The 12,161-nt window shown below is 32.9% G+C and overlaps 1 protein-coding gene across 5 annotated transcripts in view; it reads left to right on the plus strand.

Annotated features, from left to right (window-relative positions):
* Positions 1-12,161, plus strand: part of SANBR (SANT and BTB domain regulator of CSR) — a 66,702-nt gene that overhangs the window by 13,737 nt on the left and 40,804 nt on the right. For all 5 annotated transcript variants that reach the window (XR_011076644.1, XM_068564782.1, XM_068564781.1 and 2 more), the window contains 5 exons: positions 1,403-1,641; positions 4,553-4,611; positions 6,055-6,215; positions 9,069-9,155; positions 10,478-10,588. Coding sequence is in view for 4 of the 5 variants with exons in the window: in XM_068564782.1 (XP_068420883.1) it covers positions 1,403-1,641; positions 4,553-4,611; positions 6,055-6,215; positions 9,069-9,155; positions 10,478-10,588 (657 nt within the window). In the remaining variant the exon portion in view is untranslated. The remainder of the gene's footprint in view (positions 1-1,402; positions 1,642-4,552; positions 4,612-6,054; positions 6,216-9,068; positions 9,156-10,477; positions 10,589-12,161) is intronic.

Below are 12,161 nucleotides of genomic sequence, written 5' to 3' on the forward strand. Positions count from 1 at the left end.
TCTGGAGATGGATGGTGGTGATAATTGCACATCAATATGAGTGCACTTACTGCCAGTGAACTGTACATTTAAAAATGGCAAATTTTATGTTGTGTGTATTTACCACAATAAAAAAACTCACCCTTTTATAGTTTAGTGAATTTTAGTTTATTCACATAGATTTTTTTTTTTTCGGCCGCACCGCATGGCTTAGTTCCCTGACCAGGGATTGAACCCACACCCCCTGCATTGGAAGCACAGAGTTTTAACCACTGGACTGCAGGGAAGCCCCCCCTCACATAGATTTTTAACTGATAGGTTTTGTGTATGGCACAAAAATTTATCTGATAAATTAATTAGGATTATCTAATTTCATTTTGTGGCCCAAACAGCCACAGATATTTCATACTTCATTATACCAGCCATTACCTGTTTATATTTTGACCACAATTTCTTTGAAAGAAAAACTTGCAAAGTTACTTAAATTCCTTTGACTTTGACAGAGCATTGATTATTAATCCTTTTTCTGTAGCCAATTTTATTTCAAATGTAATTTCTCTGTATTAAAATTGTTTGAAGTTCAATTAAACACACATTAAATTCATATTATAGGGTAGTCTGTCACTTCCTATCTAATCTCTTCCTTTTGTAATGACACGAAGGCAGTTGTGGATCACACTAGTGTTTCTTTTTGTGGTGATGTAATTTTCAAGGGCATATAAATTCAAGGAGTTTATAATTTTTGAAGCAATCTTTCTGATGCATCATCTAAACTTATTCTTAAATTGTTTTTTAAATATGTAAATAAGCACGTTCTAGTCTTAAGAATTTTTAAACCACATTTACTAATTTATATTTATTGAATGCCTAGAAACAAGCATTCTTGCTGTTAAAAATAACAAAGTAAAAAAAAAAAAAAAACAAAGTAGCTATGCTAATTTTTTGATACTTCAATGAATAATTTTAACTGTTTTTCCTATTTATTAATAGTAAGAAAATTTTAGTATTTAATCTATATCTCCCTCCCATACCCATTACCATGTAAAAGTGCTGTTTTATGTTCCTCACAAGAATTAGAATGTATAATTTAATTTTTCTTTGTGAATTGGTATTTTTAAAAACATTATAATTAACTTATAATTTGAAAATAAATTTAAAACCCTGTAAATTATAAGTTCTGTAGTAAAAATATTTTTATTTGTTTTATTAAATCAATAGCTTAACTAAAATTAGTCAATTTTCAGATACAGATCAGGTTAGCAAGACACTTATGAAAACTTCTGAATGTCAGACCCTGTGAAACTGATGTGTGGTTAAAACCTTGAAAAATATCTTGTTCTCATACTTCCAATAAATGTCAATATTATTGGCTCCTCTTCTAAAATTCTAATAATTTCATTTCTGTGTAACATTTTTTATGAAGGCCAAACATGGTGATCCATGTATGTGATGAAGCAAAAAACTTGAAAGAAGATTTTATTTGCCCACGAGATCTTTTGATATCAGAAATGAAGTACTTTGCTGAATATTTATCTGTGGACGCCCAGCGCTGGGAAGAGGTGGACATTTCAGTTCATTGTGACGTTCACATTTTCAACTGGTTGATAAAATATGTTAAAAGGAACACTAAGGAGAATAAAGATTGTGAGATGCCCACTTTAGGTAAAAGACAATCTATTGCTTATTTTGTAGTACAATTTTTGTGTCAGCTGGAAGTTGCTTCAGGCCAAACATGAAATGTGGAAAATTGTTCAAACATTAGTATTTATGCTCAGATTAGTAATCACCTTTTAGGAAACTGATACCTCACCCTTTCTAAGCCAATTATAGTGAACTTATGGCAAATGGACAGGTCTCTAGATCAGCTATTTTCACTGTATGGTACAGTGACCGACCACTGGAGTCCTAAAGATCCTTTTAGAGGATCCACAAGGTCAAGAGAATCTGCTTAATAATGCCAGGATGTTGCTTGTCTTTCTCTCTGTGTTGACATTTGTTCAGATGGTGCAGAAGTAATGGAGGGTAAAACTGTTGGAGCTTTAGCACACATCAAGCAAGGAGCATCACACTGTATTAGTGGTCACTGTGTTCTTCAACACCATGTGCTCATAGGAAAAAAGAAAACAAAAAAAGTTTCACTTAAGAATATCCTTGATGAGGCAGTAAATATTACTAATTTTATTAACTCTTGACTCTTGAGTATACATCGTTTTGATATTCTGTGTAATGACACAGGAAGTGCATTCCTGCTACACACCAAAGTATGATGGTTGTCTGAAGGAAAAGCATTTGTACAGTTACTTGAGTTGCAAACTAGCTGCTTTTTTATGAAACCATTTTTACTTGGAAGAATGGCTGACAAGTTATGGTTATTCAGACTTAGGCATTTGGCAGATATTTTCTCTCTCTCTCTCTCTTTTTTTTTTTTTTTTTTGGCCGTACCGTGCAGCTTGCGGGATCTCAGTTCTCCGACCAGGGATTGAACCTAGGCCACGACAGTGAAAGCCCAGAATCCTAACCAGTAGGCCACCAGGGAACTCCCCAGACAAATATTTTCTTGAAAATGAATTAAATGAGCCAGTCAATTAAAGGGAAACAACTAACAATATTTGTTGCCAATGATAAAATTCAAGCTTTCAAGTAAGAGAGTATTGGAAAACTTGTATCTGCTTGCATGTGCTTGACAATTCCTCAGTACTTAAAGATGTTTCTGATGAGACTGGTGAGATTTTGTGTGTATGTGTGTATTGTGCAATGAAATGTTTCAACATTTGGAAGATTTGCATAACTCAGTGAACCAATATCTTCCTAATGACCAATGCATGATGTTAAAAAAAATCATGCATGGGTTGAAGGTCCACTCAAAGTACAAGATAAATCAGTGGATTTTGAGATAGCAGAATAGGAAAAGTTCATTGATATGATTTCAATTCCCATTGCAACTAACCTTTAAGAAAGACTACTCAGAAATTCAATGTGGAAACAGATACGAGAATTTAAGTCAGACATTGAAGAGATTTATAAAAAATGTCAAACAGTGTTATTTTCACTTTTTTTTTGTTTCTATTGGAAAATAGTTATTTTTCATAAAATATGTTAATATGTAATTAGTTCATTATTTTTAAATGAATTAATATTTTTTTTTAATTTCTGTTTTAATTTCCAATATGGTAAATACTGATAGATATAACCCACATAAACAAAAGCTCTCCAGGAATTTCAGTTTTTAAGATTTTTTTAAAGGGGTTTTGAGAGCAAAAGTTTGAGAACCAGTGTTCTAGAGGATCGGAAGACTAATTACTAAGTAATCTTTTTGTGGCATTGACTTGTATAGGAAGTCACACTGGTGGTTTAATAAAGTCTTTCTGTGCACTAGAATTGCAATTTACAGTAGTAGCAAAATATTTCTAAACTCTTGTTAGTAACTAAACCTATACTGACAGTATATAAGAAGTCTTCTGAGGAAGTTCATAATTTAATACATTTTTGTGACCAAATTAATAGAAAAGGTTTCTAATGGTCCTTAAAATTACAAAATTGCTAAATCAAAATTTTCAACCAGTCAGAGCCCAGAGATTCCAGACCATGGAGATATGTATGTGTGAAATAAAAATCAAAATACGTAGAGAGAAAAAAATTACTGTTTGATCTAGCATGTTTAAGAACATAGCAAAGGTTAAAAAAGTGGTGCAAAACTAGTCTCTGTAATCTTGGACCTTAAATCAGTGGCTACAAATGTAAGCTTTTATAAAAGCAATCTTTATTCTAACTAGGAAAAGTACCAAAATGCTTAATTAAATTGCTAATAATCCAGACCTTGTGTCTTAACTGGAATGGGTTATATTATAGTTTCTTGAGGAACTTTTTCACCAGCTCTTTCCTCCCTTTACCTTTGCTCTTTGAGAACCTTTAATCTAGAATTGTTACTTAAGGAAAGATTGGGATTACTTATTTTAATCATTGCCTGCATAGTCCTTTATTTAGGGGGATTGTCTTAGTACTATAATGGTAAAAATCACAGTTGTTTTCTTTTTCTTAAAAATATACCTCATGGGAGATGACTGAGGTTGTTTTACTAAAATGATAGCATCAGCCGGCATGCCCCTTTCCCTGGTTGTGCCTCCGAAGTCTGCCTTTAGAAAGTAATTTTGCATTTCTGCAATAGTAAATTTTATATTATCTTTCAGAATCTTTTAAATTAAGTGTTTGTTCATAACAATCATTTGAACCACATTTGAAGTAGCTTCACTGTCATTTTTGTGTGATGAGTTGTATTCACAATTTTAATTATCTTTTTCCCTGGTTTAGTTAAGGAGTTTGCATATATCATATCTTTAGCCGGAGTCTCTTTACTTGATATGAATCTAATTCCAGGCAAATTTACTATGCATTTTCTCTATACTGTAAGTTTTAACATTGCGTTTTCTTTCTTTCATGTATATAAGCCATAGTAAGCTTTTATTAAATTGTTCTTATTAAAGTAACATCCTCTTTTAAGGTGAGAAGGAGCCTGTTCTAAGGAGATTGAGGTACAAATCAAAAGGAGAATTTAATTTTTCTCTCTTTTTTTTAGAGCCAGGAAATGTCATTTCAATTCTTATTTCTTCAGAATTTTTGAAAATGGATTCATTAGTAAGTATTAAAAAGAGATTCAAGCTCTTCTATTCACCCATACTTGATTTAACATATAACTTGATGTTTCCTTCAAGTATCTGGAAAATTCTAAGACATCTTCCTGAAGTAGTTGTTAATTCAAGAGTGTGATTCATTAGAATAAACTGCTGGTGTTTGGAGGTACTTTGTTCTATTGGGAAGGCTATTGTTAAGGCTACTATATATTATTAGTATATGATGCCTATAAAACAAACAATTTATCCTCAAGGGAGGAGTTAGCTGTTGCATTAGATGAAACTAAACAGAATTAATTTTACCCCAAAAGGGATTTTGCTCTGAAACCAAATTAAATGAAAATTAATTGGAATACATTTGTTTTACTATTTAAGTAATTGGTTTAAGCATGTTTTACTTATTTGTGTCTTTCATTTATAGTTCAGCGAATTAAGAACAAATACCCAACTACTAAAAAATGTAATTTTATATGTGTAAACCACATGCTCATGTCTGTTGTTTAAGAATAGTTGATAAAACATAAAAGCATAATATATACATATACATATCAAGCTCTAACATTAAATATATTTGTTTTTCTTCTTTTTCCTTTTATTTAATAAATTTCTTTATTGTTCAAATGTTTTTTATACGTTTTTGTGGTTTAAATTAACATTTAAATGAATATTTGCTTTAAACCTCTGGTAAAACTAAGCAGAGCAAAATACCCCTTTGCTGTGTTAACAGATGTGAAGTTTATTTGTTTGAAGTTTTATTAGTTCCCTGTATTCTTTGTACTCCTTAGCCCCTCTCCTTTCAGTTGTTGGTATTTATTGCTTCAAGGGAGGGTTATAGAAAAAAAGCAGAGACTAAAAGAGTCTCTGAGTTTTGATTTTTGAAATCTAAGCCCTAAAGGATGATTTTTATACCATAGCAAAATATTTAGAAGAATGCATAATTAACCAGTGCTGTTTTTCCCCAAAACCCAAATCTACCTCAAAAAGTAAATAAATATACCTCACAGTGAAGAAAGGGGAAGAAAGTCAGCGAGCAAGCACAACACAACTGAGAAAACCCTGAAGTGACTGAAATTGTGTTTCTGCCACTCAGAGAAACGGAGGCTTAAAATTATCACTAAGTTTAGTTATAGGAAGTCACATATCTTGTACCCTTGAGTTTGTGGACTAAAATTTATATCTGCCACAGTCATGAAAGATGTTCATTACATTATCGTTCGAAATATTCTAAGAAGTGTGAAAATTATTTTTCTAGCTATGTTTGTACAAATTTGGCCTGCTAGACCACTTTGGAACAGTGTAGATTAACCCAAATAGGCAGAACTAAGTTATTGTGTAGCAATACATGGATTAGGCTTTTAATGAATCTTATCTTTGAAAAGTATTGGTATGACATTATCCTTTATGCTACTATCTTCAATATTCATTTTCTATTGTGTTTTTTGTTTAGGTTGAACAATGTATTCAGTATTGCCACAAAAATATGAATGCCATAGTAGCTACCCCATGCAACATGAACTGTATTAATGCAAACCTTCTTACACGTATAGCTGATCTGTTCACACACAGTGAAGTTGATGATTTAAAGGACAAGAAAGATAAGTTTAAGAGGTAATTTTTAAATTTTAATTTAATTAATTTATTTTTTTAAAACTTTTGGTGGCACCGCACGGCATGTGGGTCTTAGTTCCCTGACCAGGGATCGAACCTGCACCCCCTGCAGTGGAAGCACAGAGTCTTAACCACTGGATTACCAGGGAAATCCCTAAATTTAATTTTAAAAGTAATGTTCCTATTAGAAGAAATGTATTATTTCTATTTCATTTTAGTAAAAATTCTATATTTAGAATATATTTAGAAATCTGTTTCCATTTTATTTTAAATGAAGTAAAATATATCCTGAGCCAGTGGCTCAGGTAAAAATTAGTAATTAAATTGGTTACTCTGAATAAGGCACATATAAGCAGATTGTAGTGGTGAATTATGTTAAAAATTATTAAGACAGGCCTTAGTATAAAGGGGAAGAGTGGTATGAGATGAGGTCAGCAGCACTTAGGGGCTGTTTAAGTCATAGCAAGGAGTGTATACTTTATTCTAGGTGGAATGGAAGCAGAGGAGTGGCATGATCTGATTTGTTTTTAAGAGCTCAGTCTATTCTATGTGGAGAATAGACTATAAGAATATAAGAAGCAAGACCTATTAGAAGTCTAGTGCAGCAGTCTAGTGAGAGATGAAAGGCTTTGGACTAGAGTGGAGGCAGGGGAGCTGGAAGAAAGTAGATGGATTCAGACTATGTTAATAGAAAGATTCGACAGATTTTCAAATGGAATGATGTGGGAAGAGAGAGAGTATTTTAGGATAATTACTAGGTTTTAAGGTTGAGCAACTAACCGTGCTAGTGTCATTAATAGAGAGGGCAATGACTGGGGTGAGGGGAGTCAGGAGATGGGTTTGGGTTAAGATTATTTAATATATTTAATATACTTCTTGGACACACAGGTAGGATGGCAGGGAGATAGTTGGATATGTAAGTCTGAAGTTTAGGTCAGAGGTCAGGGCTTAAAATAGAAATATAAGAGTAGGTGAGGTTTGAAACCATGAAAGTGAATGAGATTTCCTAACAATACCATATGTTCTCCACTGAATTGCAGTGGCACCTTTACTGTAAATCAGGAGACTATACATGTGAGGTCTCTTTCTGAATTCTCCATTTTGTTCTGTTCATTTCTTTGTCTGTACTTTTATCAGTAGCACACTGTCTTAAGTACAGTAGCTTTCTAATACTTTTTGGTATCTAGTAATCTGAATTCTCCAGCTTTGCCTTCCTTCAAGATTGATGTCTTGGTCATTTTATATACTTTGCATTTCCATATGAATTTTATAATCAGCCTGCCCATTTTCTCTTTCTTTCCCTCTCATACACATACATACACACACACAACCCTGCAGATTTGAGGGTTAATATTCAACCTATAGATTTGGAAAGAGACATCTTAATAATATTGAGTCTTTCAGTTCATGAACACGGTATAACCCTACATTTATTTTAGCAATGTTTTATAGTTTTTAGTGAGAGATATTTTTCCTTTTTTAACTAAATTTATTCCTAGGCATTTGAATTTTTTGGTGCTATTGTAAATGCTATTTTTATTTATTTTATTTTCTAACTGTTAGCAAGAGAGTATTGATAAAGACTGTCCAACATTTGGAGGTTCAACAAGGGAGGAGCCAGCGAGGATCCTGAGGAGGAGGAGCCAGGGGGTCAAAGGGAAGGCAGAAGGAAAGAGGGTTTCAAAAAGGAGGAAGTGATTAAGTGGTCAAATGTGTGGAATGCTGCTACCATGTAGAGTAAGATGAGAACAGAAATGTGGCCAATTGGATTTAAACAACTTTTTTCCAGATGTTTTGCTCTGAATGATTGCAGAAAAATTCAGCAGTAGCTATTAAAGATAGGTAGGCTCAAGAAAGGATTTTTTTTTTTAAGAAGGGAGATACTAGATTATATTTATATATGCTGATCAGGATGAGGATGATTCCTTACAGTGGGAGAAATTGATAGTGCAGGGAATTATCTAAGAGTTTAGTCCTTAAGGGGAATGAGACACAGGGGAATTATCCAAGAGCTAAATACTTGAAAATGGAATCGGGATCCTAAATCCAGATTGGCCTTTATTTTTTATTTTGTTTTGGTGGGGGGGGGGGTTGCTCATATTTATTTTTTATTTTTTTTAACATCTTTATTGGAGTATAATTGCTTTACAATGGTATGTTAGTTTCTGCTTTATAATAAAGTGAATCAGTTATACATATACATATGTTCCCATATCTCTTCCCTCTTGCATCTCCCTAGATTGGCCTTTAATAGCAGTCATTACTTGAGAGAAAATGGAGACAGTCAGGGTGTACACTTGGAATTAATGACATACTTAAAAGACTTAAAGTTCATGCAGAACATTATTATATTATGCATAGTAATAAAGTATTAACATTTATTGAATGTTTAATACTGTCTGGCACTCTTTAAAAAGGACTATCTCATTTAACCCTCATAAAATCTTATGCATTTGAAATTACTAACCCCATTTCATAGATGGAGAAAATAAGGTTCAAAGATGTTAAGTTGCCAAAGATCACATACCAAATTATTGATAGACCCCGGATTGTTAAATTTCCAAAATCCTCGGTCTTGAATATTCCTTAACAAAGGACTGAAAGAGGGGTAGATATCCATCTGTCTCATTTTTCTTGTGAAAATGGATTCTTGATCAGGCAGTTCTCATTAGTAGGTTTATTTACTTAGAACACTAAAAATTTATTATAAATTCCCAAGGAAGGGCTCTCTAAGGATTTATTAGTCTTATTTTCTACATGTGCAGATAGGTCAGTGTTTATTTTTATCACTATCAAGTAACTTTAATAAAGTAGATATAAAAAATTAATTTGTTGTTCATTTGTTCTTAATAGTAAACTTTTTTGTAAGAAGATTGAGAGACTATTTGATCCTGAGTACTTGAATCCAGATTCTCAGAATAATGCAGCAACATTATACAGGTACAGTGATATGTTTTTCTTTGGTATGCTATATAATGCAGCTAAATTCTTTAATCTTACTACGTTTGAAATTTTCTTCTTGGATGTTTTTGTATCTTCTTTTTGTTGTTGTTTTTTAATTTTTAAAATTTTTAATACAATTTTAATTTTTTAAAATATTTATTTATTTATTTATTTATTTTGGCTGCACCTGGTCTTAGTTGTGGCACATGGGATCTTTAGTTGCAGCATGAGGGATCCTTTAGTTGTGGCATGCGCACTTCTTCAATTGCGGCATGTGAATGAACTCTTAGTTGCGGCATGCATGCGGGATCTAGTTCCCCGACCAGGGATTGAACCTGGGCCCCCTGCATTGGTAGTGTGAAGTCTTACCCACTGGACCACCAGGGAAGTCCCAAATTTTTTATACAATTTTTAAAGGTTACTTTCCATTTACAGTTATTACACAATATTGGCTATATTCCTTGTGTTGTACAATACATCCTTGAGCCTATCTTATACCCAATAGTTTGTATCTCCCACTCCCCCACCTCTATTTTGCCCCTCCCTACCCTCTCCCCACTGGTAACCACTAGTCTGTTCTCTGTATCTGTGAGTCTGCTTCCTTTTTGTTATATTCACTAGTTTGTTGTATTTTTTAGATTCCACATATAAGTGATAACATATAGCATTTGTCTTTCTCTGTCTGACTTATTTCACTTAGCATAATGCCCTCCAAGTCTATGTATGTTGCTGCAAATGACAAAATTTCATTTTTTATGGCTGAGTAATATTCCATTGTGTGTGTGTGTATATGTATGTGTGTATACCACATCTTCTTTATCCATTCATCTGTTGATGGAACTTAGGTTGCTTACGTATCTTGGCTATTACAAATAATGCTGCTATGAACATTGTGGGGTGCATGTATCTTTTTAAATTAGTTTTTTGGGTATTTTTTTTTTTTTTGGATATATACCCAGGAGTGGAATTGCTGGGTCATATGGTAGTTCTATTTTTAGTTCTTTGAGAAACCTCCATACTGTTTCCACAGTGGCAGCACCAATTTACATTCCCACTAACAATGTACAGGGGTTCCCTTTTCTCCACATCCTTGCCAACATTTGTTATTTATGTTCTTTTTGATGATATCCATTCTGATGGATGTGAGGTGATACCTCATCGTGGTCATGATTTTCATTTCCCTGATGATTAGATGTTGAACATCTTTTCATGTGCCTTTTGGCCATCTGTATTTCCTCTTTGGAAAAATGTCTATTCAGTTCCTCTGCCCGTTTTTTAATCGGGTTGATTGTTTTTTTGATTGTGTCTTTGTGTTATAGATGCTGTTTGTGTAAGAAACTTTTAACAAAAGAAACAGAAAGAAGAATTCCTTGCATTCCTGGAAAAATCAATGTGGATCAACACGGAAATATTATCTACATTCATATAAGGTGTAGTGAAAAGAAAATACAGCTTTTTAAATGCGAATTAATAGTGTATTTATTAAAAGCAAAACTACTCTTATAAGGAATAGGATAATATCTTTTCTGCACATGATCCAACTTTGATTTAGAAAGGTGCTACTTTCAAAACAAAGTTGTTGTAAAAGCTTTATTTTATCTTGAAGGATATTCTGATCAGTGCCATTAAAATGATTTCTTTTCACTAACAGATTTTAGTTATCTATTATATAAGTGTTTTTGAGAAGACAACCAAATTTACTTTCAGATAAATTTTGGTTGGTGAGTGAGGCAAATTGTCTTTAAAATTGGATTTTTCATAATTTATTCTTCATACTTTGTCAGTATTCCATTATTGCATAGTCCTTTTTAATTGCCCTTTAAGTTCAAAACTAGTTCTCATCCTGATTTGGGGAGTAGGGAGAGAGTGTTATAAATCGGTATAATGTCTCAGGATAACAAAAACTTTAAAATATGTATGTATATTCTCTGACAGTATCCTACTGCTAGGAATTTATTCAGAGAGGTAATGTTGATTTGTGAAAGCACTTAATAAGGACATTTATTGCTCTATATAAACAAGAAAAAGTAAAAAAAGCACTCAAATGATTAGGTGAACTAAAAATATATCTGTAAAATAGTATATCTATATAAAACGCATCTAAACAATTCTTAATATGCAGACTTTGAGAATGTAAAAGAATATATACTCACACAGAAAATTGTTAGTGGTAAATTAAATAAGAAAAAAAACAGGTTATAAAACAGAACTAGAAACATGTTCACTAAAATGTTAACTGTGGTGTTACCTTTGAGTGATAGTATTATGGATGATTTTCGTTTGCTTTTTGCTTTTTTTCCTATATTAAAAATGTACAGTACTTTTACTAAAGAAAAAACCCTACAAATGTTAGATTTCATATTTTAAACATTAAAACAGAAACACAGAGAAACACATGACATTTGACCCTAGTGTTAATAATAGCACAGTCAACATTAAAATATTTCATTTTCCTCTCCATATAATAAAGGGAATATTCATTAGTTATTATAAGCACTTGGGATATATATATTTTTTTATACAGCAGGTTCTTATTAGTCATCAATTTTATACACATCAGTGTACACGTTAATCCCAATCGCCCAATTCATCACACCACCATCCCCACCCTCCCCATGGCTTTCCCCCCTTGGTGTCCATACGTTTGTTCTCTACATCTGTGTCTCAACTTCTGCCCTGCAAACAGGTTCATCTGTACCATTTTTCTAGGTTCCACATACATGCATTAATATACGATATTTGTTTTTCTCTTTCTGACTTACTTCACTCTGTATGACAGTCTCTGGATCCATCCACGTCTCAACAAATGACCCAATTTCGTTCCTTTTTATGGCTGAGTAATATTCCATTGTGTATATGTACCACACCTTCTTCATCCATTCGTCTGTCGATGGGCATTTAGGTTGCTTCCATGACCTGGCTATTGTAAATAGTGCTGCAGTGAACATTGGGGTGCATGTGTCTTTTTGAATTATGGTTTTCTCTGGGTATATGCCCAGTAGT

This window comes from Eschrichtius robustus, chromosome 15 (assembly GCF_028021215.1).
Source record: "Eschrichtius robustus isolate mEscRob2 chromosome 15, mEscRob2.pri, whole genome shotgun sequence".
In the NCBI taxonomy this organism is placed as follows: domain Eukaryota; kingdom Metazoa; phylum Chordata; class Mammalia; order Artiodactyla; family Eschrichtiidae; genus Eschrichtius; species Eschrichtius robustus.